Below are 19,863 nucleotides of genomic sequence, written 5' to 3'. Positions count from 1 at the left end.
TATTTTGAATATAAATATATTATTGCAGCAATGCAGTGTTTGTGTGTCCATAGGTTTGTAGACAGCCCTTAGATTGTGTGAAGAAGTTCAGCTGTGCCTGCACAACTTGTGTTATTGTTCTGGATAGTGGGGTTTAAAACCCCCAGCACTGGGTGTTAGTATTCTAAACTACTATCCTCTGTAGTGATGGAGCTTCATCTGAAACATTATGAAAAGCCGCAGTGGGGTTTGTGAACTAGAAATTGTTTGAAGGCCTACATGACCTCACTAATTTTGTGTAGCTGAATGCCATCTGACCCTCACAACAATGTTCATGCACCAAGCCTTCCCAGAACAGCTGTTTCTGCAGCAAACAGAACGAACTCAATGAGAAGTTGTGGGAGCAAGTGTACAGAAACATTCAGCCCTACGGTGCGTCCCTAATGGTCTCTCCAGGCCAGTAGGGGGCACTACAGATTTAAGGCGAGCTTTGAGGCGGTGTAGTCTCTGTGTAATGTTGTGTTTGGGCGGTGAAAATGGGAGCGTTTTATTGTGATATCTGTCGCCAAACGGATTTCTCGGGAAAAGGACACATCCACGGCAAAAGTCACCAGAGCAAACTTAAAGTAATTCTGGTAAAATTCCTGGAAAAGGTGAGACAACCCTCCAGCTTCTCGTTCGAGGCACCCGTTCCACCTTAAATCGCGCCGCCTTAAGACTGTATTCTGTGTCTTTTTAAGGTGGAACAGTGTAGCCTCCTGTATTCCACGAAGCACACCTCAGTTAGCCAGATATCTTGGTTAAAGTTGAGGACTGTCAAATAGGAATGTATTTCAGCTCTTTTTCGGATGAGCAGGTTTGATTTTAGGGCGTAATTTATCTGGACAAACTAAAAGTCTGCTTTATTGAGCAGCCGCTGGGTCAAAAGTCTTAATGTTGAGAGACTAACATTATTTTCCAGAAAGAATAACATCCCCTAGTGCTTTTAGAGTGAGGTAGAGGTAACTCTACACCTTCCCCGGCATTCAGTACGTCAACTTCATTGTGCTTATGCACGTTGTTGGGATTGGCTTCTTAGGTTTATTACGTCAGATAAATTAGCTGTCAGAATCTGCCCATCTGAAACTCTGGAGCACTGCAGCTTCAAGGCGAAAACGATCAGCCATGACATTGACGGTTTCACTTGTGATACTTTTTGTAGTAAATAAACACAACCACAGACATGGTGCTGAGAGAGGGGGGGTGTAAATTAATAATAATATATGCATACATATTCATTCATGATTTCGAGAATAATGTCAGAATAATTCTGAGAATAAAGTCTATTATGGGTTATTGTTTATTATAATATGTAGGCAGACACACTCTGTCTGTGTGCCATAGATCGAGTTGTGAAAGAGGCAGTCAGTGAGCATAATTATTTATTAAACGTATCCACACAACATGACGAATAACCCTGTCAGTGCTGCCCCTGACTGCAGTGCATATGGCTTTAGTTTATTGTATAAGTCCATACGCTGTAATGTGATGGAGCCTCGTGGGCACACCGGAGTTAAATCGTATTTGTGATTCTTTAATTGTATCTGTGAAACTACATTCCCTCTTCTGAATAAAGGGTTCGTGCACAACAGATTCTGGGTTTAAGTACTAATCCCAGTGTGGTCCAGATGTAGCAGAGTTACATCTGGTATCTGCTACATCTGTAGCAGAGAACACTGTTCTCTGTTGTGTCTCCGGTGTCGACCCGAGGAGGATGGGTTCCCCGTATGAGTCTTGGTTCTTTCCAAGGTTTCTTTCTCGTGTGCTGAGGGAGTTTTTCCTTGCCACTGTTGCCCCTGGCTTGCTCATAGGAGGCTTGGACCCGGATCTCTGTAAAGCTGCTTTGTGATTACTTTTTGTTGGGAAAAGCGCTATATAAATAAAATTTGATTGATTTTTATTCCTGAAATCTGTACAATATTATGACTGCAGCAATATACTGCATTCCTCCGTTAAACTGTGGTTGTGTCTGCCCCATTATACGTGCAGTGAGGTGAGGTTATTATATCCACGACATTATTCTTAGAATTCTGACTTTACTCTCGGAGTCTTTTTCTTCAGTGCCATGGCCCTAAAACTCAGTCGTACGTAAGAGCCCATGGTGATGTGCATGTCACAAAGCTTTTATAAGGTCTGGAAATTTCCCTAGACAGCGTTATCCTTCACTTTATACCATGGTTTCACCAAATGACATTTACTGAATATACTAGATGCAGTCACATGATAGTTTGGAAATATGTGTATGTGAACTCGTTTACAGAATGACTGTGTTCTTGGTGAATAAACAGATGCCAAAGTATTGCTTATTTTAAAATAATAATAAAAAAAATGTAAGGTGTGAATCATATGCTTTAGGAACCTGTCCAATGTGGCATATGACCCTCTGTTCCCATTTCAAGAACAAAATGTTGAACTACAAGGTACAAATGGTGGTTGTGATAGTTAAATTGGGATTTTAAAACACAAATAATAGAGAATAATATGAGAAAAAGTGTTCCATGTTGTTTCTTTGCTGTATTTTGTTCTTAGTGGGGGTTTAAACAAGCAGAAGTATTATAACATGCAGAAGTAGTGTACATTAAAACCAGCAAAACAGGCTCTTAGAGATTTTTTAGTGATGACACCTGTAGCTGAGCTGACTGTCTGAAATCCTCTCAGAGAAGGATGAGGTTCGTCACAGTGATGACGACACCATAATCATGTTCCTCAGCTGTGGATATTCTGTGGTTAAACTCTTTGCTCTGTGTTCAGGTGAAGGATGCGCGTAGGACCATTAAACATCCTCAGGTGGAGAAGTTTGATGCTACAGAACATGAAAAGAAGTTCTGGTGTTACTGCTGCGGGCTGGAGGTTCTGAAACACATCTCTGATGGAAGAGTCACTGTTCTGCATGGAGGACTCCTGGAGCACATGAGCACGTGCGATACGTCTGAAATTATAACTTACTAGAATTCACATATGGCAGATGTGTTGCATAATCTCCTTAACATGCCCACACATCCCATTTGAGCTTTGAGTATCAGACGGTGTCTGCAGCTATCTTCTTTGTCTTCTGGAGCTACAAGGCACATTTTGCTAACAACAATGTTGTGCACCACATATTTTTGTACAGTGGTAATTTATAGCTATAATCTTTTTACTTGTTACTAGTGTAGCCCCATTACGTAATTGCAGTGCTAAAGAAAACACCAATAACTGAACATTTTTAGGGTAAAAATAAAGTATATTTTTATTGTTTGCTGAACTGTTCTTTTAACTGTAGGAACCTCCTGCTGTTTCCTTTCAGCCGAGAACATCGCACCCATACCCACTCTTTCTGGTGGAAGAATAAAGCAGATCCCAAACTGAAAGAGAAGTTCATCATCACAGAGGAAGAGGCTGAAAGGTACAACAAGCTGTTCCTGGCTTTGTCTCATTTTAGAACGTTCTCTTCATTGTTTTCTTAAGCTTGGTTTAAATGTAATTTTTTTTTCTCACAGGTTCAAGACTGAAGTCGCCAATGCTCTGGACCACTATGAGGAGAAGGAGGATGTGCTCATGAAAGAGGCAAGTTTTTGGGTGTGAAACATTTGCAGTGTTTTATGGACAGGTATAGATTCTTATTATTGTTTTCTGTTCTCTGTAGCAAGTGGCTATTATCAGATCCCAGGAGCAACACAGGCTGGAGGTCCTGCAGTCTCTAATAGAGGTTTGTTTTCCTGGAATGAAGAAACAGTATCCATGTCTCAGCAATTTACAAAGCTTCTTTGAACACACAAGTCAGGATGCTGTACCTTTTGTACAATTGTTAATGTAGGACTGATATAGATTTATACAGACAGGATTTACTTAGCTGTCCTCATGAATGAAAAGGAGCCAGTCAGTCAGGACATTGTGGGGTATGGAGAGATATTAGTCTCAAAATACTTTACAAATGCGTAAGTGTTCATCCACAAATTAAACACAAGTCACAAATATGTTTCACTGTTCACAAATGAATACATCCCAATCTGTGTCTCGCTGTCTGCAATTTGTACAAACACAGTCACATTCATAAAAAGCGGTAGGTTGTTCGTCTGCTGGCCACATTTGTGGATCAGGATGCATTTGTATTTGGATCGGGTGAAATGCGAGAGGAAAGTCTCAAAATCCAAAAACCCGCGAGAGGAAATGAACAAATGCACGTCACGGAAAACACATGAGTGACTTGATCCACAAACGCAGATTCAACAATTTACAAATAAATCTTAAATTCGAGACTTCGACTTTACAAATATTTGCAACGTAAATTTAAACAAATGAATTTATTTTCACATAAAACCGTGATATATCAATGGAAACCAAAAACATGTATTTATGAATGTGACTGTATTTGTACAAATTGCAGTCGGTGAGACACAGATTGGGATGGAATCATTTGTGAGCAGTGAAACATATTTGTGGATTAACAAGGCTAACAGGGAACTTCAGGCACCCAATGTTTTATTGACTGATATGCTATTTTTGACATAAGTGGTTCATTCTGAATGTCACAGCAGCAACATTTAACTTGGATCCAGGGTAGTCATCCTCTCTACAAGGTTGTGTATTACAGTTTTAAAGTGGATTATTTGAAAAAGCCGTGGGTCAATATTGTTGATATTTCCTGAATCAAACCCAGCCTGATCCAGAGTTCCTGCAGTCTGCTGAACCGAGCCTGCCGAACCCAGAGCAGACACCAGAGTAAGCAAACCACAGCCTTACACTTCAGCCTGTGCACACATCTAGATATTATTAAAAACAAACTGGATATTTATTGCTTTCAGTTCAAACCTCCCAAATAAAGTCTTGGTAGTTGGTTGCATTTTCTGCTTGATGTTAAACAAAATCTAGTCTCTGAAACAAACAGTCCATTCTCCTGAGAACACCAGCAGCTTCTTTGTTTCATTTGCAGATGTTCTTTTGTATCTATTTCCTTTCTCTTTCTTTGACTGACCCGTGTGATATAAAACACCTTGGTGTGATGTGTCTCAATAGTGTGAGTTCAGATGTAGGAGGAAGTGTTTACTTTAGCTCATATGGACACAGCCAGCAGCCTGGCCCTAGCCACGAAGACCCCTTCCTAGCAGATTTGGGACATGGCCTCACTTTCATTGGCTATCAGGTGACTGGTGTTGATCTACTCTTGTCATCTATTGTTTGAATTGAATTACTTGTTCTACAAACTCACACAGGTCTTTTTATGCAGGACTCTGGCAGTGGGAATGTTCACACAGGTGAGATCATCAGGACATAGTGTGGTTTTTGAAGGTGGTGGATATTGGTGAAGGCTCACTTGATGATTTATGGTGCTTCAGGAGCTGTGCCACCATGGCTGCTGGAAGACCCTGAGGGCGAACCAGTGGGCAGCTCCCAAAAGGTGATCGGACCATCTGTAGAGGAGTTCCTTAAACTAAGTAAGCAGTTACTGTATTTTAGTTTAACATTTACAGATGATACAGTCCTTAAAGACCTTTTTAAAAACAGTTTAAAAAAATATCAAGACAGGCTTTGTGTCCAAAGTTGGAGCCAACAAAAAATGCAATAAAACAACTATTATTTTTGTGCTACAGTCATTACCTTCCTTAAACATCAAAAGGAATCTTGGACATGGTTTGATTTTATTTTACTCATGCTGTTTGAGACTTCATCATCTTCATTAGCTTTGTAGCTCCAGTACAGAACAGAAAAAACAACAACTAGGATTTGTTTTATACAAAAAATATCCATAAACGTGTCTAAGAATCCACATCAGCAGGTTAATTTGTAGCTTTTTTAAAATGTAAAACTCTTAAACTCTCGCAGAGGAGCAGGAGAAGCTGAAAAAACTCCCGCCTAACCGAGTAGGGGCCAACTTTGACCACGGCTCACATACCGACGCCAACTGGCTGCCGTCTTTTGGCAGAGTTTGGAACAGTGGCAGGCGCTGGCAGTCCAGGTGAGTCCAGCTTCAGCACTGAAGCCTCAGGGAGTTTCGTTTCTACCAGTAGATACCAACCACTCTGCTTCTGCTTTCAGGCATCAGTTCAGACAGGAGGAGGCTAACAGTGGACAGAAGAGAAAGGTGGAGAATGGAGGGAAGGCAACAAAGAAGCAAAAACACCTCAGTAATGGAGATGTCTGATCAGCGTTACACTCGTGCTGTGTAAATAAACGGGACACGACATCAATTGCAGCAACGATTCTCTGATAACTTCACCTTGTGTATCATATTAATACGGTCTGTAAATATACTGCTCACACTGAGAATGCTCCCCAGGTCCATTTGTAATAAGATTGTATATATACACACACATGGCATGTTGTTTGTTTTTCTTAAGTTATATTTTCTCTTAAATTACAAAGTCCAAAACGTTAGAGACTGTTAAGAGAAATCAGATTCACCGTTTTTGTTTCCAGTTTATTGAATAAATTTGCAACAAACTAAGTGGTTCTGGGACTGTTCTCTCAATGACAACCCCCAGAAACTGCTCCTCTCTTTCCTCTAAAATAAAGTTATCAAATGAAGACAGTGTGCAATATTTCTTCCATTTTGAATATGTCAGTTCAGTCAAATTTAATAGAATCTATTAGAGCTATTCATATTTCCAACAGAAAAGCCAAAAAAAGACCATATTAATAGTGCTCAACAATAATAATAATAATACCTCATGAAAGTCTAGACAAAATAAAAATACAGATTACATTAATATTTAGGGATACCTTGCAGTCGTTTATTTTTTCTTCCTTTTTTAGTAGTTTCTGTTAAAATAATACAATGACTCGTATGATGTAGAAAGCAGAAGAAAATAAACACAAAAACAAGGAATTAGGTCTCTGTAAGAGATGCAGTGTTGGTCATAATTGTACAATTTTACACTTAAAAATAGACCCCTAAAAGGCCTCATCAAGTCTTTGCATTCCTTTCTGAAGCTTTTCTCTTCATAGAACTTCATTCCCAAATTCCAGAACAACAAAATCCACGTGATAACCCAATAAGACTTCAGATCGGGTCGAGCCGTACGCAGTAGCAGTGTGTAGCGTAACGACCCACAATGATGATGATCAGTCTTGGTTTCTCTTGGTCATTGCTGATATGCCAGAGATTTTCAGTAGCTTCATTCAAGAGAACGTGAAGAGAAGAGAGAGGCAGCCCACAGACGAGGACAGTTTGGAAGCTTAAGAGACAAAGGCTTCAGGCTGGTGGAGATGGAAACATCTCCTCAAGAGCTCCAAATTGAAATATGTAACAGCTTTCCTACTGACATTTGGACTTAATCACTACACCCAGTAACATCAGTGCAGTATCATCCTCTTTCATTTTGGCCCGTCAAATTTAAAGGCAACGTAAAGGAAATCTGTGAACTCGGCCAATGCTGGTTTGCTATAGAAGTAGAGATCTGAAATCATAAGCCTTGTTGGAATCAATCTAACAATATTAACAGTACATGAGAATGCTAATTGGTGGCTACTAGATTCAATTGGTTTTTGGCCATGGTTCATATCGGAGTTGCTACTTTAATGAATGAACACTAACGGCGTTGATCAGAGGGAAACTGCTGTGCACTAGTCATTTTAATCCATTTTTCGGGCACATTTAGGCCTAATGCATATATACTATATAGGTGCTGCTTGTTTCAAACACACATTAACATTCATATCCACACACAATAAGGAATGAACTAGGAGGGTGTGGTTTTAGTCCTTATGAAGGACATTTGCACGCATCAGATTTAGTCCATTTCTTTTACTGAGGTCTAAGGCTTAGCTAACGGCCTAAAGAAAAACAACCTCATTAAACTACATCTGGTATATTTCTCAGCTATAATTTCAAACCCAATCTCATCCAGTCAGACCCTCAAGCAATGAGACAGTTTGGCCCATCGATTAATTTCTTCCCACTAACAACACCTCAGTAAAATCTCAGTAGAAAAAGGGAAAGTGCCAGCTGTCATTTATCTGGTGATTTCCTGCTATTATCCTGTCTTCCATTTCAATCGGTCTAAGCACAGTGCCAGCTCAGGAGGAGGATTTGCGATATGAGACTTGTGAGAAATTTTAGGAATTTTTTTGGAAGGGCTGAGGGTACATGCAGACAGGAAGTGGAATGTTCAATATGAATATTCACAACTCCAGTAACGGAGCAGACGGAGATGTGTCAGAACGTCTTCATGCCATAGTCTTTCCTCCCTTCACAGAGGGAGCTGCAGCGATGTGTTCAGGAGTGTGAGAGTGGGTGTGGTTTCAGGGGAGGGATTGTTGTCCGATACGCTTTAAGAGTCATGCGCGTTGAGCTCGGAGTAGAAGACTACAGCACTTTCCTAATGACCCTGCATCTCTGTACATCCATTATGGAGCCCACATGTCCAGAAACACTAGCTTTTATCTGCCAGAGAGAGAGAGAGAGGGGGAAAAACATTCAGATGATTTAAGTGGGATTTAACCAGTAATAAATCAATGATTAGTAATGAAGATGATATGTTAACGTAGAGGTAGACGAAGCAGACTGGTACCTCTGTTCTCTTCTGAATCTGTAGCTGCTTCCTCTTGGTGCTTTTGGCATAGCTGGTTATATTTAGATTCTACATCCTGCAGAGAGGATATTCAAATGGTGGGATAAGAGTCAAGCACAGAAAGTTCATCTCCACATACCAAACCTTGAATAAGCAATTAATATTTAGGATATTCAGTTAAACGTTGACATATGTGTTACCTTCAGGTACTGCAGGTTTGCCTGGAGCAGGCGTAAGTGGGTCATGACCTGTCTGCTGAGGTTAGGTCCCTCGCTCTGTGAGGAAGAGGAAGAGAGGAGCTTCTTCAGGTCGATGCCGGAGTCTCCTGCTGCCATCGGCTCAATGCTGCTTCCCTGAACGTCGTCATCAGTACTGCTCTCTCCTGAGCCACCATAACCCTCTAGCACCATGTAACTGCCTGCTGAAAGAGAGAGTTGAAGAAACAAAAATTAATACAAAATAGGGCATGGATAAAACTACATATTACATACCAAACATGACAAAAGACAACAACATGCTGAAATGTCTCACCATAGTCCTCTGAAGTCTCAAAAAAGCCTGTATCTCCAGAGGGCAGTTCCTGTGTGTTCTCGGCTCTGGTCACCAGTGTCTCTGTCCTCACAGCTCCATTCTCCACTGCTCCCCCTCGGGTCGCGCCATCCTCTTGACCTTGCAGGGATGTTCTTGGCTCATGTGTTCGAACCTCCCCCTTCTCTCTATCCCTGTCCACCTCCTCCTGACAGGCCATGTGATTGATCAGGAGCTGCTTCAGAGCAGCCACTGAGAAAGAGAGAGAGAGATTAACATACTTGCAGAGATTATATACTTAATTTTGCAACAGCAATTTGTCATTAATGGTGACAATTAAAACTCACGGTTTCTGAGTGCTTCATCAGCCATCAGTGGAGGCAGGTCAAACGCCTCAGAGTCCTTCTCCTCTATGGCTATGGCCTGCCGTGAGCGCTGCTTCAGGAAGGGAAGTTTATTGGCCAGGTCAGCAGCCAAGAATGCATCCTCTTCCTCCTCTTCATCTTGAACCTGCAGTGCACTCTCCACTTCTCCTTCATCCTCAGACTTGCTCTCAAATGGGTTTGTTCCTGCCGAAGAAGGGGCTGCCATTATTTCTGGGGTGGCATCTTTTTCTAAAAGAGACAGAACAAAAATTTACAAATGTTTGAGGAAACAGTTTAAAACATTAACAGTTGCTCACCAACTTGGGAAGTATGCCAATTTAATTTTTTACATTCCCAAACTGTGATGGTTAAAGCAAATTTGTGTTTCCTTCAGAACACACGTAGCACTACTGTATCTTTGAGCTGCAGCTAATACAACATTACTACACAGCTGAGCAACCTTGGTGGAGAAGACTAGCTGCCAGTTTTGGAACATCAGCTCTCAAACACTGAGTGATGAGAGAGGAAGTATTAATCAAATACCTGGAGACTGGTTGCTTCCAGTGGAAATACGGTCTGGATCTTTGTTCATTTTTGGCACGCTCGAGTTCATCATCTCAACAGCGTCACGTTCACCGCTGCAGAACCGTGTAACACAGACACAAGTTAACTCAAGAAATGCTACTACATCATTACAGATGACAAGTGTTATATCATTAAACACATACCATACATTTTCCTGCCAATGTTATAAATTTCTGATTTTCAGATGGTTAAACTTACTCAGTCTGAGGTAAGGGAATGATATTCAGCTGCTTGCTCTTCATACTATCTGCTCTCTGGGTGATTAGACATTGCCACCTGAAAAACAATCACAAACAATTACAATAATAAAACGGCAAATTTTGTTATAACAGTGAAGAAAAACTGTTTTGTTAGTGCAGAACGAAAGCTAGAGGTCGTGTTACCCTGCCTACCGTCTGTTCTTATTTCTCAACAGGCAGATAACTGCAAAGTGTTTTGCCCCAAACCACAAACTGTAAAATCCATCGACTTCAAATGTTTTCTTGATGCAATCATTGGATTTCAAAGAGATAAAAATTGAACCTCTCAGAATGAGAGTCCTGATCCAAGATCAGTTTTTGCCGTCCAGTTCTCAAAGCCCAACCTCACATGCACAGTGAAAAGTTGCAAAAGATCTCTCTCCACATTCCTCTTTACCAGTGTAATGTTTATACTAAATATGAAAATGGATAAAAATTTTGTACTTACGTTCTCTGCTCAGACACGGTCTGTGCCATTAGCTCGTAGATTTGCGCTCCATTATCCGACATGGACAGCACAAAGAATGACTTGTTGTCTGTGAAACAGCATATTAAACACAAAGTTAGCTTAGCCATGGGGCCTCAGTATTCCCACAGAAATCCTTCTGGGAATTCTGGCTGATAAGCAGTACAGCATTGGAGAAAGAAAGAGTCACATAGGTCTTTTAGAGCTGCAAGAACAATACACCACAAATATGTTGTTCATTTAAACACAGAAGGGAGTTCTCTCACACTTCAGGCCTGACTCACCGGTGGCTACGGAGCGTACCATCACAGTGCTGAGCTTGATGATGGGGCTGAAGGTGTGTTTAGTCTCGGCCGTACCAGCCAAATTCTTACTGTGGCATTTCAAGATCAGCTTCTCATCCTGCCTCTGCATTAGCACCAAGATATCCTCTAGCAGGAGTGTGTACAGCTCTGTACAACACACAAACACCCAGGCATTAAGTAACAGACCATGTGATTTATACACATGGTTTACTTATATAAAGTTGTATTTTTACTGTAATGATAGAGTTATATACACATTACATACAGTTGGGATATATAATCAAAACACATTGTTTATGTCTCTTGTACATAAATATTAAATGTTTCTCCTATGTACACATGCGTGCCATTCCTAGTGTACTGAAGGGTCACAGTGGGGACCTGAGAACTCACCAATGGTCTTGTCTTTGTTCACTTTCCAAGATAGGGGTCCCTCATGCACCATTTTTCTTTTGGTCAAGTCAAGGTTCTACAGAGAAACAAGACAAGCCCCATTAAAATAATATCTTTAAATGTAATTTAAAAGGACTTCAGAGGCTGTGAAACTGTTGGGACGGTTTGGAGAAGGGAAATACCTTGAATTCAGCAATCATTGGGTGTTCACTTTGCTTTAGTGAGGAGAGATCTAGTCTTCTCTGGTAGTCTTCTAACCTCTAAAGACAAAGAAATCAAAAAGAGAGAGTTTTAGTTCCATTCTGATGCTTTTTTATGAAAAAAAAAGAGCTGCTTAAAGGCTTCTCACCTGTTTGTTCTCAGCCTCTTTCACTTCTTGATTGACATGATTAAGAATCTTTCTGCAGCATTCACCAGCTCTTTTAATTTTACTCTTCTCCTCTACGTCCTCTGTGATAAACCACACACAAACACAAAGACATTCACACTTGAGTTTTCGACTTAAAGCTATTATGGAGGAAGATAACAGAAGAGGGGAGGTGAGGAGTTCGGTACCAGTATTTTTGGCAATGTTTTCAAGCAGGAGGGGATATTTGGTGAGTCTCTGCATCTCCACAGGAATCATATCTTTCAGCTGGAGTCTACGGCACTGTCGATTACTCTCTGCCTCCTGTGGCACAAACAGATTCAGAGATTATACCCAGTCAAAAAAAAATCATCTCCATTGAATTCTTTATATACAATACATAAACACACAAATATAACGGATGGAAGTTTCAGTGGATCCATCTCTTATTGGTGATATGTCTTTAATTCTGAGAAGTATTTTTGATTTAGATATTATTACGGATGCCCATATAATACAGTGCCAAAACTACACAGTTTAATCATGTGTATTGCTAAGGTGAAGAAAAAAAAAAAACAGATTCAGATTTTAAACAGATAAATCAGATTTTTCACAAAGCTTTTCCTTTGACAATGAAAGGGTTAATAATTCTCTTTACAGTTAAATCTCATTACGTTTCTCTGAAGTCTGTATCTGACCTGCACAAATGAAGCAAAGCGTTGGTCTTTTTTCTGCCTGCTCTTTATGAGCTCCAGGGCAAAGGGCTGGTTAGTACAGAACATCCCCACTGCTCGCTTGATCTTCTCTTCTTCTGCTCCACTGAACTGCAAACCAGTTAACACACACAATCCATTCAACCACAGCGTGCTTTCATTATCTACGTTAATGCTGGTCGGCGTGAAAGAAAAGCAAAATGATGGGGTAGTAAAATTATTTTTCTCACCCAGGACAACAGATCGTCTCCTATCTGGTCTACGACTGCTGTCTCGTTCTTCTTCCTAATAGCTGCCATTTGCTCCATAATAGACACTGAAGAAGAAAGGGAGTCCGTTGTTAATAATGATCAATGTCTCATTGAACTCACAACTGGCTACATTAACATTAGGCTGAAATACATTTTTTTAAACAGTTAACTGGTTGCTTACTATGCAGCTGAACGATTTCCTCTAGGTTGGTGAAAATATTTTTAATATCTGCCGGGGGCAGGATAGTCTCTCTGGTCATCCTCTGGTAGAACACATTATCCAGCACCTTTAGAGTCCGCAAGTGCGCCCGCTCAGTGTAGAATAATTCTAAAAAGCCATCAGTGAGAATGGACATCAGAAATATAGGCTACAAACACAGTACCGTGCAAAAGCTATTTATTTGAGCAGTAGGAGTTTCAAAAAGCCCCTAATATTACAATAAAAACAAATAATATGATTACAGATATTCTGTGTGTGAATCTCTCTCTTTCCAAATCTCTCCTTGTGGCAGTCCAGCATTATTTATCATCCAATACCTTGTTTTACTGGTTAATAAACATTTTATGATAAACCAAGTGTGCTTCTGATTTAACAAATCCATACGATCAAGGAGGAGCAAGCCTTGTCCTTCACACTCGCTGATGTGTGTATTACCTTTCAGAAAAATTATCTATTTACTTTTACTGTATTTAAGTTTTTGAATTCATGGTAAATATACATTTTATACTTACTGAGAAGTTAAATTAGTTTAAATAATAATCTTAGGTGTCTAAGACTTCTGCATTGTACTGTATGTCTGTGCTCATACTGTAGTGTACAAAGCTATCTGCAAAAATGGAACATTTGCCCTCTAATATGTGTGTTCCTCACCGTTAATGACCTCCTGTCTCTTGATCTCGTGCGGAGGTAGCAGGGCAAGGATTTCTCTGCTGACAAGTGTCTGCCAGTGAGGAGGGTCCTGCTCTGGCTCCACCTCAGCACCCTGATCATCTTCACTCTGCACCTCCCCTGAGCTCAGAGGCTCCGGCCTACAACAAAGACGTAGTTATAATATTAGGCAGGTGTTCACAGACAGAAAAAATGGGGAACAAATAATTCTGTCCTCTCGAGTCTGTATGAGGTTGCTGATGCTCACCTCCTGAGCAAACGGGGCGTGCCTCCTTCCTGAATCCTAAAAAAAGACAGAATATTACAGGCCTATTAACTTTTACAACTCCTATTGATCCCCCTCACCCAACAGCCCTTATCCTCAACACACAGCATATGGCAGCACCCTGTCCACTCCAGCTCTCTCAAAGTGTCCTACTGTTTGAGTGAGAGCTCTGAGAGAAAGATGGGGCAGAGAACAAAGGCTTGATTTAGGCTGAAGTGAGTGTCTCTTCAGCATGGAGGCTGAGAGAACAGAAATAGTAGCAAGGCCTGCCATTATGGCTGTGGAAGGGTTCCCTGACGGAGCGACCTGAAACGAGCATCTGTTTCAGGCGCCAGTTGTTATGTTTCGCAAATTTTAGGTCAACTTGTAATGTAAAACTGGTGTTGGGCATCTGTCTCTAAATGGTCTGGGTTCAGACAAGGTCTTGTTCTCATCAAAGCAACAGCAGGAAATGTCTGTCATTCAGCTTCAACAAGAAATCGAGTCACTTTTATACTACTGTCCAATACTGTATGCATACTCCACAGTTTAGTGTTTACCTACAAACACATGTTCAACTTAGAAACTGAATTTATGAAACTAATATAGTTGAATATGTTGGACCAATATCTGCAGCTGATGATTGACTGTGAACCTTGTTTTTTGGTTTACTGTATAAAAAAACTATTCCAATTGCAATTAATCTGGTGCCTGCATTGTATTAATCCCTCACAAATGTATTTGTTAACTTCCAAAACCAACCTCAACACTAATATCTCTGATGATGGTTTCTACTTTACTGAAAGAAAAAAAAATAATAATTATAATAATCAAAACATGGATGGCTTTCCTACCTGTCTATTTCAGGCTCATCCTCCTGGTCCACAGGGCAGGGGCTGAAGTCAAAGAGCGTTCCTGAGGATGACGAGTCCTGACCTTCACCCGGGACAGCTCCCTCTCCTACTCTGGGTACTGCTGAGGAGGGAGTTCCACCTGAGAGAGAGACAGACCCAAAAAAAAAAAAAAACCCAGACAGAGATACAGAGGTAGAAATATCAGAATCATAATTATGTACAGACAAATGTTGAGGCACAAGAGTAATCTCTCTTGAAATTCAAGGAGACAGTAAATGTCCCAAAGTAGAAAAGCAGAATGCAAACTGAAGGCCAATTATTCTGCTGGATGGTCTGATCATACACAGCCCTGATTAAAACCCATATTTGTCTGACCTCTCTGGGTAAAATGCTGTTCTACAATCAGTTCTGCTTTCTTATATCCTAATAAAGAAGTTACTCAGACACAAAGTGAATCTGATCCCAGAACAGGACACGGATGAATATGTAGTCCTTTATAAATATACAGAGGAGAGCCTCTACACAGCACTGAGTAGAGAAAAATACAAACACAAACAAACAGGGCTTAGAATGCAGAGCCTGGAAAACAACAGAAAGAAAGAAAGAAAATCTAATCAGAGGGAGACAGTGAGGAAAAAAGAAAGATGTATAAGAAAATGTGGAGAGGGAAATAGAGAAGGCATGAAAATGAAAGTGACAGAAATCAAGTGACAGAAATAGGAAGACAGGAAAAATGGTAGCGAGAGAGAGTGTGAGAGAGTGTCTGACCTGTCTCAGCGTCTCTGAGGCTGGAGTCTGAGCCTTGAGTCGCTGGGGCGCTGTAGGGGGGAGAGTTGATAAAGGGACCATCAAACCCTTCATTGCCCTGACTCCGCACACGACCGGATGAGGAATCAACCTGCTCAGACAAACTCAGAGCCGGCTGAGACTGCTGCTTCAACGGCCGAGGTTTTGTCTGCTCCACAGGTTTAGTAACTGAGGGAGAGAGAGAGAGAGCGAAAACTTAACGTTTAATAATAATAACAACAACATTTTACTCTTCATCTTGGCCGTCTTCACAAGCATAGCACACTTACTGACTGTTAATATTACAATTTTTGTAATGCAATTTGTGGGGGGAAAAAGGGTCACACATGATTAACTAATTATTTCCTTATCAATAAATAAAAGTTCCTATCTGAATACTTGTAATTACTATTTTCCTTAGGTACATTAGAACTTACTTTTTTAAGGTGAAATATAACCAAATATTAGCAAACCACTGTTTAATGTTAACCAAAGAACAATATTTTCCTTATTGAACAAGTGAACTGCAAAATATGAACAAAACAGAAAGCAATGCATCACCAAACCAGTCACTTTCTTGTGACCAGAAACCATGTGTGATACAGAAGGAACAGCATCTTTTCCTTGGTACAAAAAAAGGATGTGACACAGTGGTCAGATCTAACATCGGTGTCTATGGGCGCAAACAGGAAGCCTCCCCTGAAACCTCCAGACCGGCACTTCCCTCAGCTCAGCTATTACATTTTCCCAACACAACCCTGACCTCAAGCCTGTGAACATTGCCACAGATTTATCAGAACTACAACAGAACTGACCTCAGTGCAGCCGGTATCCCTAAAACCACGAATCTACAAACCCTTTCAGCTCTCTGCATCCAATTCTGTCATCCATTCAGCCTGAAACAATAGACTCCTGCTCTTTAGGGATGTCTGAAGCTCTAATATCTTTCGGAACTGAGGGTAAATATAGAGCCTGACTGTAAAAGGCCATGTCCTATATTTTTCCTGAATTTTACCCACCTACGACATTACTACCGGTTTCCAAAAGTGTCCTGATTAATTTTACCACATGGCTCTATCCCCATGACTGAATCGATTGTTTTGTTACTGCGCCTTTAAGATTTATAATATGTCAATAATCTGTTTTGATTTCCAGCTCCATTTGTGCCTCATTCAAAAAGCTGTCAGCTCTGAAAAACGAGCGGGCAGGGCTAAATGTTTGCGTGTTTTGTCACATTACAGAAATAATACGTTTTTGAAAGAAGATTTATTATGCACCTGGTGTTCCACATACAGAACAGTACATTAGGAACAATGTTAACTTAATACAATTATATGAAGAAGAAAAAAAACGTGTTGTTTCATTTTTTTTTTGTTTTGTTTTTTTTTCCCATCTGACAAAGGAAAAAAAAAATTTACATAGCAATCTGTCTAAATTTATTCAAATCTCAGCATTACATACCTGTCGTAGAATCAAGTCTGGAGGGTCTTCGAGGTGGGCCGAGGATGCCGTGAAAACGAGTCTTCTTCACTTTCTCCTCTGCTCCACCATCTTTATCTGATTTTATGGTCTTCTGCTTAGAATGATAAAACATTATTATTGAAAAGCCATCTGCAGCACAAGTTTGTGCAAACAGTATAATAAATGAATGCAAGTGGCTTTCATAATAAAACTGAAAGCTCTGGGTGACCACCTTAATCTTGAGGAATATGAGTTTAGGTTTCGACTCAGAACCCCGAGATTCCTTCACCTTCACCCCAAGATGCTTCATATAGGACAGGATGACAAACTGCATGGTGTTACTGAAAGACAAATAGATTCCATCACGAGACATGCACAAAAACTTTAATAAGTGTTAGAAGAGAACACATTGGAGCAGAATAGTGAGAACAATACACCTAGTCTAAGCTTAAAAAGTACAAAAAAAAAATAGTTTAAACATCCATCATCAAGTAAGGGCAGCAGACAGTGGACAATGAAATAAAAATAACTGCTTCCTAAGCACAGATTTGAGAGTGAATTTGTAACTTATGGCATATAAACTAGGAGGTTAAAAAAAAAAAAAACGTAGCACTGATGTAAAGTATTAAAGTGATTTTGCTTTTGTTTACAATGTAGATCCATTACAATGATACGTGATAACAATGCACTATAGTTTTGGACAGGAATAAATTTCAGTTTTTTTCATTCATTCATTATCTGTAACCCTTATCCAGTTCAGGGTCGCGGTGGGTCCAGAGCCTACCTGGAAACATTGGGCACAAGGCGGGAATGCACCCTGGAGGGGGCGCCAATACTTCACAGGGCAACACAGACACACACACACACACACACACACATTCACTCACACCTACGGACACTTTTGAGTCGCCAATCCACCTACCTGTGGGAGGAAACTGGAGCACCCGGAGGAAACCCACGCGGACACGGGGAGAACACACCAACTTCTCACAGAAAGTCACCCCGAGTGGGACTCGAACCCACAACCACCAGGTCCATTGAGCTTTGTGACTGCGACACTACCTGCTGCACCACTGCGCCGCCCAATTACAGGTTTTTGTAAAACCTAATTACTGCCACTGTGTATACAGTGCCATTTGTGTCAAAAGATTCTACATGCCTGTATTCTACATGAGATTTGGCAATAGACTTTTTCCAAGGAATTTTATATAAAACATTTCCTTTATTATCCTTATGAACTATTAGGAGCTAAGGATACAGTTAAGGATAAACGGAAAAAAATTTTACTACGTTAATATGCTGAATCACTTTTTGCCCAGCAGGAGGAGCAAGAAAGGCCTTTCCTCATCCTCAATTTTGCTGTTTTACAACCACAGTGACAGCAGCTGCCACAGAAGTCAAAACTGCTCTCACAACCTCATGAGCCAATGAAGTCCTGCAACAGTCCAAGCAAAATACACAATATTACCCACAACCTTCTGCTGTGAGCAACACAAGGTCTCTTTCCTCTCTGCCATCTGCCTCACAAACAACACACACACAGCCCTCCAGCATGCTCACCATATGGGACACACAGATCATATGCTGCACTCAAGAAGAAATCAACAGACAGGTTTACATACACAACTGTCTGAAATTAACTGCATTTTTATAGAACTTTTTCTATTCATTTTCTGCACTGCTGATTACAAGCTGATAGAAATAAACTGTCCCAATTTAGACGTAGCCCTTCAGTGGAGGTATAAGGTAGAAGAATAACTCAACATTCTCAATCTGACAACTGCATTCTTTTGTTGTCTTCTCACAATGAAATCATGGACAGAAAACACCTGTGGATGTTTTTAGATCTAAAGCAACCTGGATTTTCTCCCTTTTCTCAAAATTTAAAAAGTATTGAATCGAAAAGTGATTTAGGTGATTTTCCAGACCTTGCACAGCTGTTGGGAGTCGTCTGGAAGTTAAATATGCTCCAGATATGGCAGATGTAAGCTGACTAATGCTGGAGCCTTATTTTAATTCTTCAACATGTAACACTGTGGTGGAGCAAGGACTTAACATGGGGCTGATGTAATGTGAAAAGTAAGTGGACATGAGAATTCCCCTTACCACTTCTCCTCCTCTGTGGCTGGTGAAGTCAGCCTGGGAAAAAAAGAAAATAACACACACACACACACACACACACACACACACACACACACACACACACACCACATATAAATATTTCTGTTTTACTTCCTGCTTTCATACTGTAATAAGCTCTTTTCAGCAGTATACCCAGCAACGAATAAACATAGCATAAACATAGGAACGATTTGATTTGTATTATTCCCTAGAGTGATCAATCTATCGCTATATAATTTAAATGAAATTCCACACTTGCTTATACAATACTTGTGAAATTAAACTATTATAAGATTTACTTTCAATTCACATTCTGTACCAGGTCCAGCTCTGTACACTGGGTATTTCCAGTTTTACATAATCTGTAAATTATATTTGTAAATCACATGCATCAATAAAAATGAAAATGATAATATAAAATAATCAGTTTTATCAACAGGATAAAAAAAATTATATATAAAAGCTCTTAATTGTGCTACCTGCTTAAATCATAAAATATGTTGTATTTGATTTGGAACCCAAACAATAACTGTAGCGGGAAAGCATAATTTAAATTTAAATTACGGTTTTGCTTCCAATACATAATCTAGTTTTGCACCAGCTCTCATTCCTCAACTCAGGGCAAATTACATGAACCAGAGCAGTTTCAGTAGAACAACGAAATACATTTCAGAAGTCGTCAGTCTGCTTCTACAGCCAAGATCAGGCTTAGCGTCCAACAAGTCAACCACCAATGAGAAGCTGCAGTCATTTATGTGATAGAGATTATATCAAGGCTCTGCTGACAGGACAAGTGTCAAAAGACTAGAG

The 19,863-nt window shown here is 40.2% G+C and overlaps 2 protein-coding genes across 5 annotated transcripts in view; one reads left to right on the top strand and one right to left on the bottom strand.

Annotated features, from left to right (window-relative positions):
• Positions 1–59: 59 nt before the first annotated feature.
• Positions 60–6,489, top strand: cenatac (centrosomal AT-AC splicing factor). Of its 2 annotated transcripts, none has more exons than XM_066658661.1 (11): positions 60–632; positions 2,770–2,936; positions 3,305–3,403; positions 3,498–3,564; positions 3,644–3,706; positions 4,658–4,719; positions 5,014–5,140; positions 5,225–5,252; positions 5,334–5,432; positions 5,821–5,953; positions 6,034–6,489. In XM_066658661.1, the coding sequence occupies exons 1-11, from the start codon at positions 516–518 to the stop codon at positions 6,137–6,139; spliced, it is 1,068 nt and encodes a 355-aa protein (XP_066514758.1). In that variant the 5' UTR covers positions 60–515; the 3' UTR covers positions 6,140–6,489. The 2 variants fall into 2 exon arrangements, with proteins under 2 accessions (XP_066514758.1, XP_066514757.1); XM_066658660.1 differs by having other exon boundaries at positions 499–632; positions 3,281–3,403.
• Positions 6,490–6,511: 22 nt separating this feature from the next.
• Positions 6,512–19,863, bottom strand: part of arhgef12b (Rho guanine nucleotide exchange factor (GEF) 12b) — a 56,208-nt gene continuing 42,856 nt past the window's right edge. For 2 of the 3 annotated variants that reach the window (XM_066658656.1, XM_066658658.1), the window contains 23 exons: positions 19,039–19,071; positions 17,165–17,273; positions 16,933–17,044; positions 15,454–15,660; positions 14,686–14,824; positions 13,835–13,870; positions 13,570–13,727; positions 12,880–13,026; positions 12,678–12,763; positions 12,433–12,558; positions 11,944–12,058; positions 11,738–11,838; positions 11,571–11,648; positions 11,389–11,464; positions 10,975–11,142; positions 10,673–10,760; positions 10,184–10,261; positions 9,944–10,038; positions 9,383–9,649; positions 9,039–9,287; positions 8,708–8,928; positions 8,508–8,583; positions 6,512–8,380 (listed from right to left, as the gene is read on the bottom strand). In XM_066658656.1, the coding sequence (XP_066514753.1) occupies positions 8,370–8,380; positions 8,508–8,583; positions 8,708–8,928; positions 9,039–9,287; positions 9,383–9,649; positions 9,944–10,038; positions 10,184–10,261; positions 10,673–10,760; positions 10,975–11,142; positions 11,389–11,464; positions 11,571–11,648; positions 11,738–11,838; positions 11,944–12,058; positions 12,433–12,558; positions 12,678–12,763; positions 12,880–13,026; positions 13,570–13,727; positions 13,835–13,870; positions 14,686–14,824; positions 15,454–15,660; positions 16,933–17,044; positions 17,165–17,273; positions 19,039–19,071 (2,776 nt within the window). In that variant the 3' untranslated portion in view covers positions 6,512–8,369. The remainder of the gene's footprint in view (positions 8,381–8,507; positions 8,584–8,707; positions 8,929–9,038; positions 9,288–9,382; positions 9,650–9,943; positions 10,039–10,183; positions 10,262–10,672; positions 10,761–10,974; positions 11,143–11,388; positions 11,465–11,570; positions 11,649–11,737; positions 11,839–11,943; positions 12,059–12,432; positions 12,559–12,677; positions 12,764–12,879; positions 13,027–13,569; positions 13,728–13,834; positions 13,871–14,685; positions 14,825–15,453; positions 15,661–16,932; positions 17,045–17,164; positions 17,274–19,038; positions 19,072–19,863) is intronic. The other variant, XM_066658659.1, reaches the window with a different exon arrangement.

Source organism: Hoplias malabaricus, chromosome 2 (genome assembly GCF_029633855.1).
Source record: "Hoplias malabaricus isolate fHopMal1 chromosome 2, fHopMal1.hap1, whole genome shotgun sequence".
Taxonomy (NCBI): Eukaryota; Metazoa; Chordata; class Actinopteri; order Characiformes; family Erythrinidae; genus Hoplias; species Hoplias malabaricus.
Note: the sequence above shows the minus strand (reverse complement) of the source record. Positions and strands in the feature narration are given on the sequence as shown.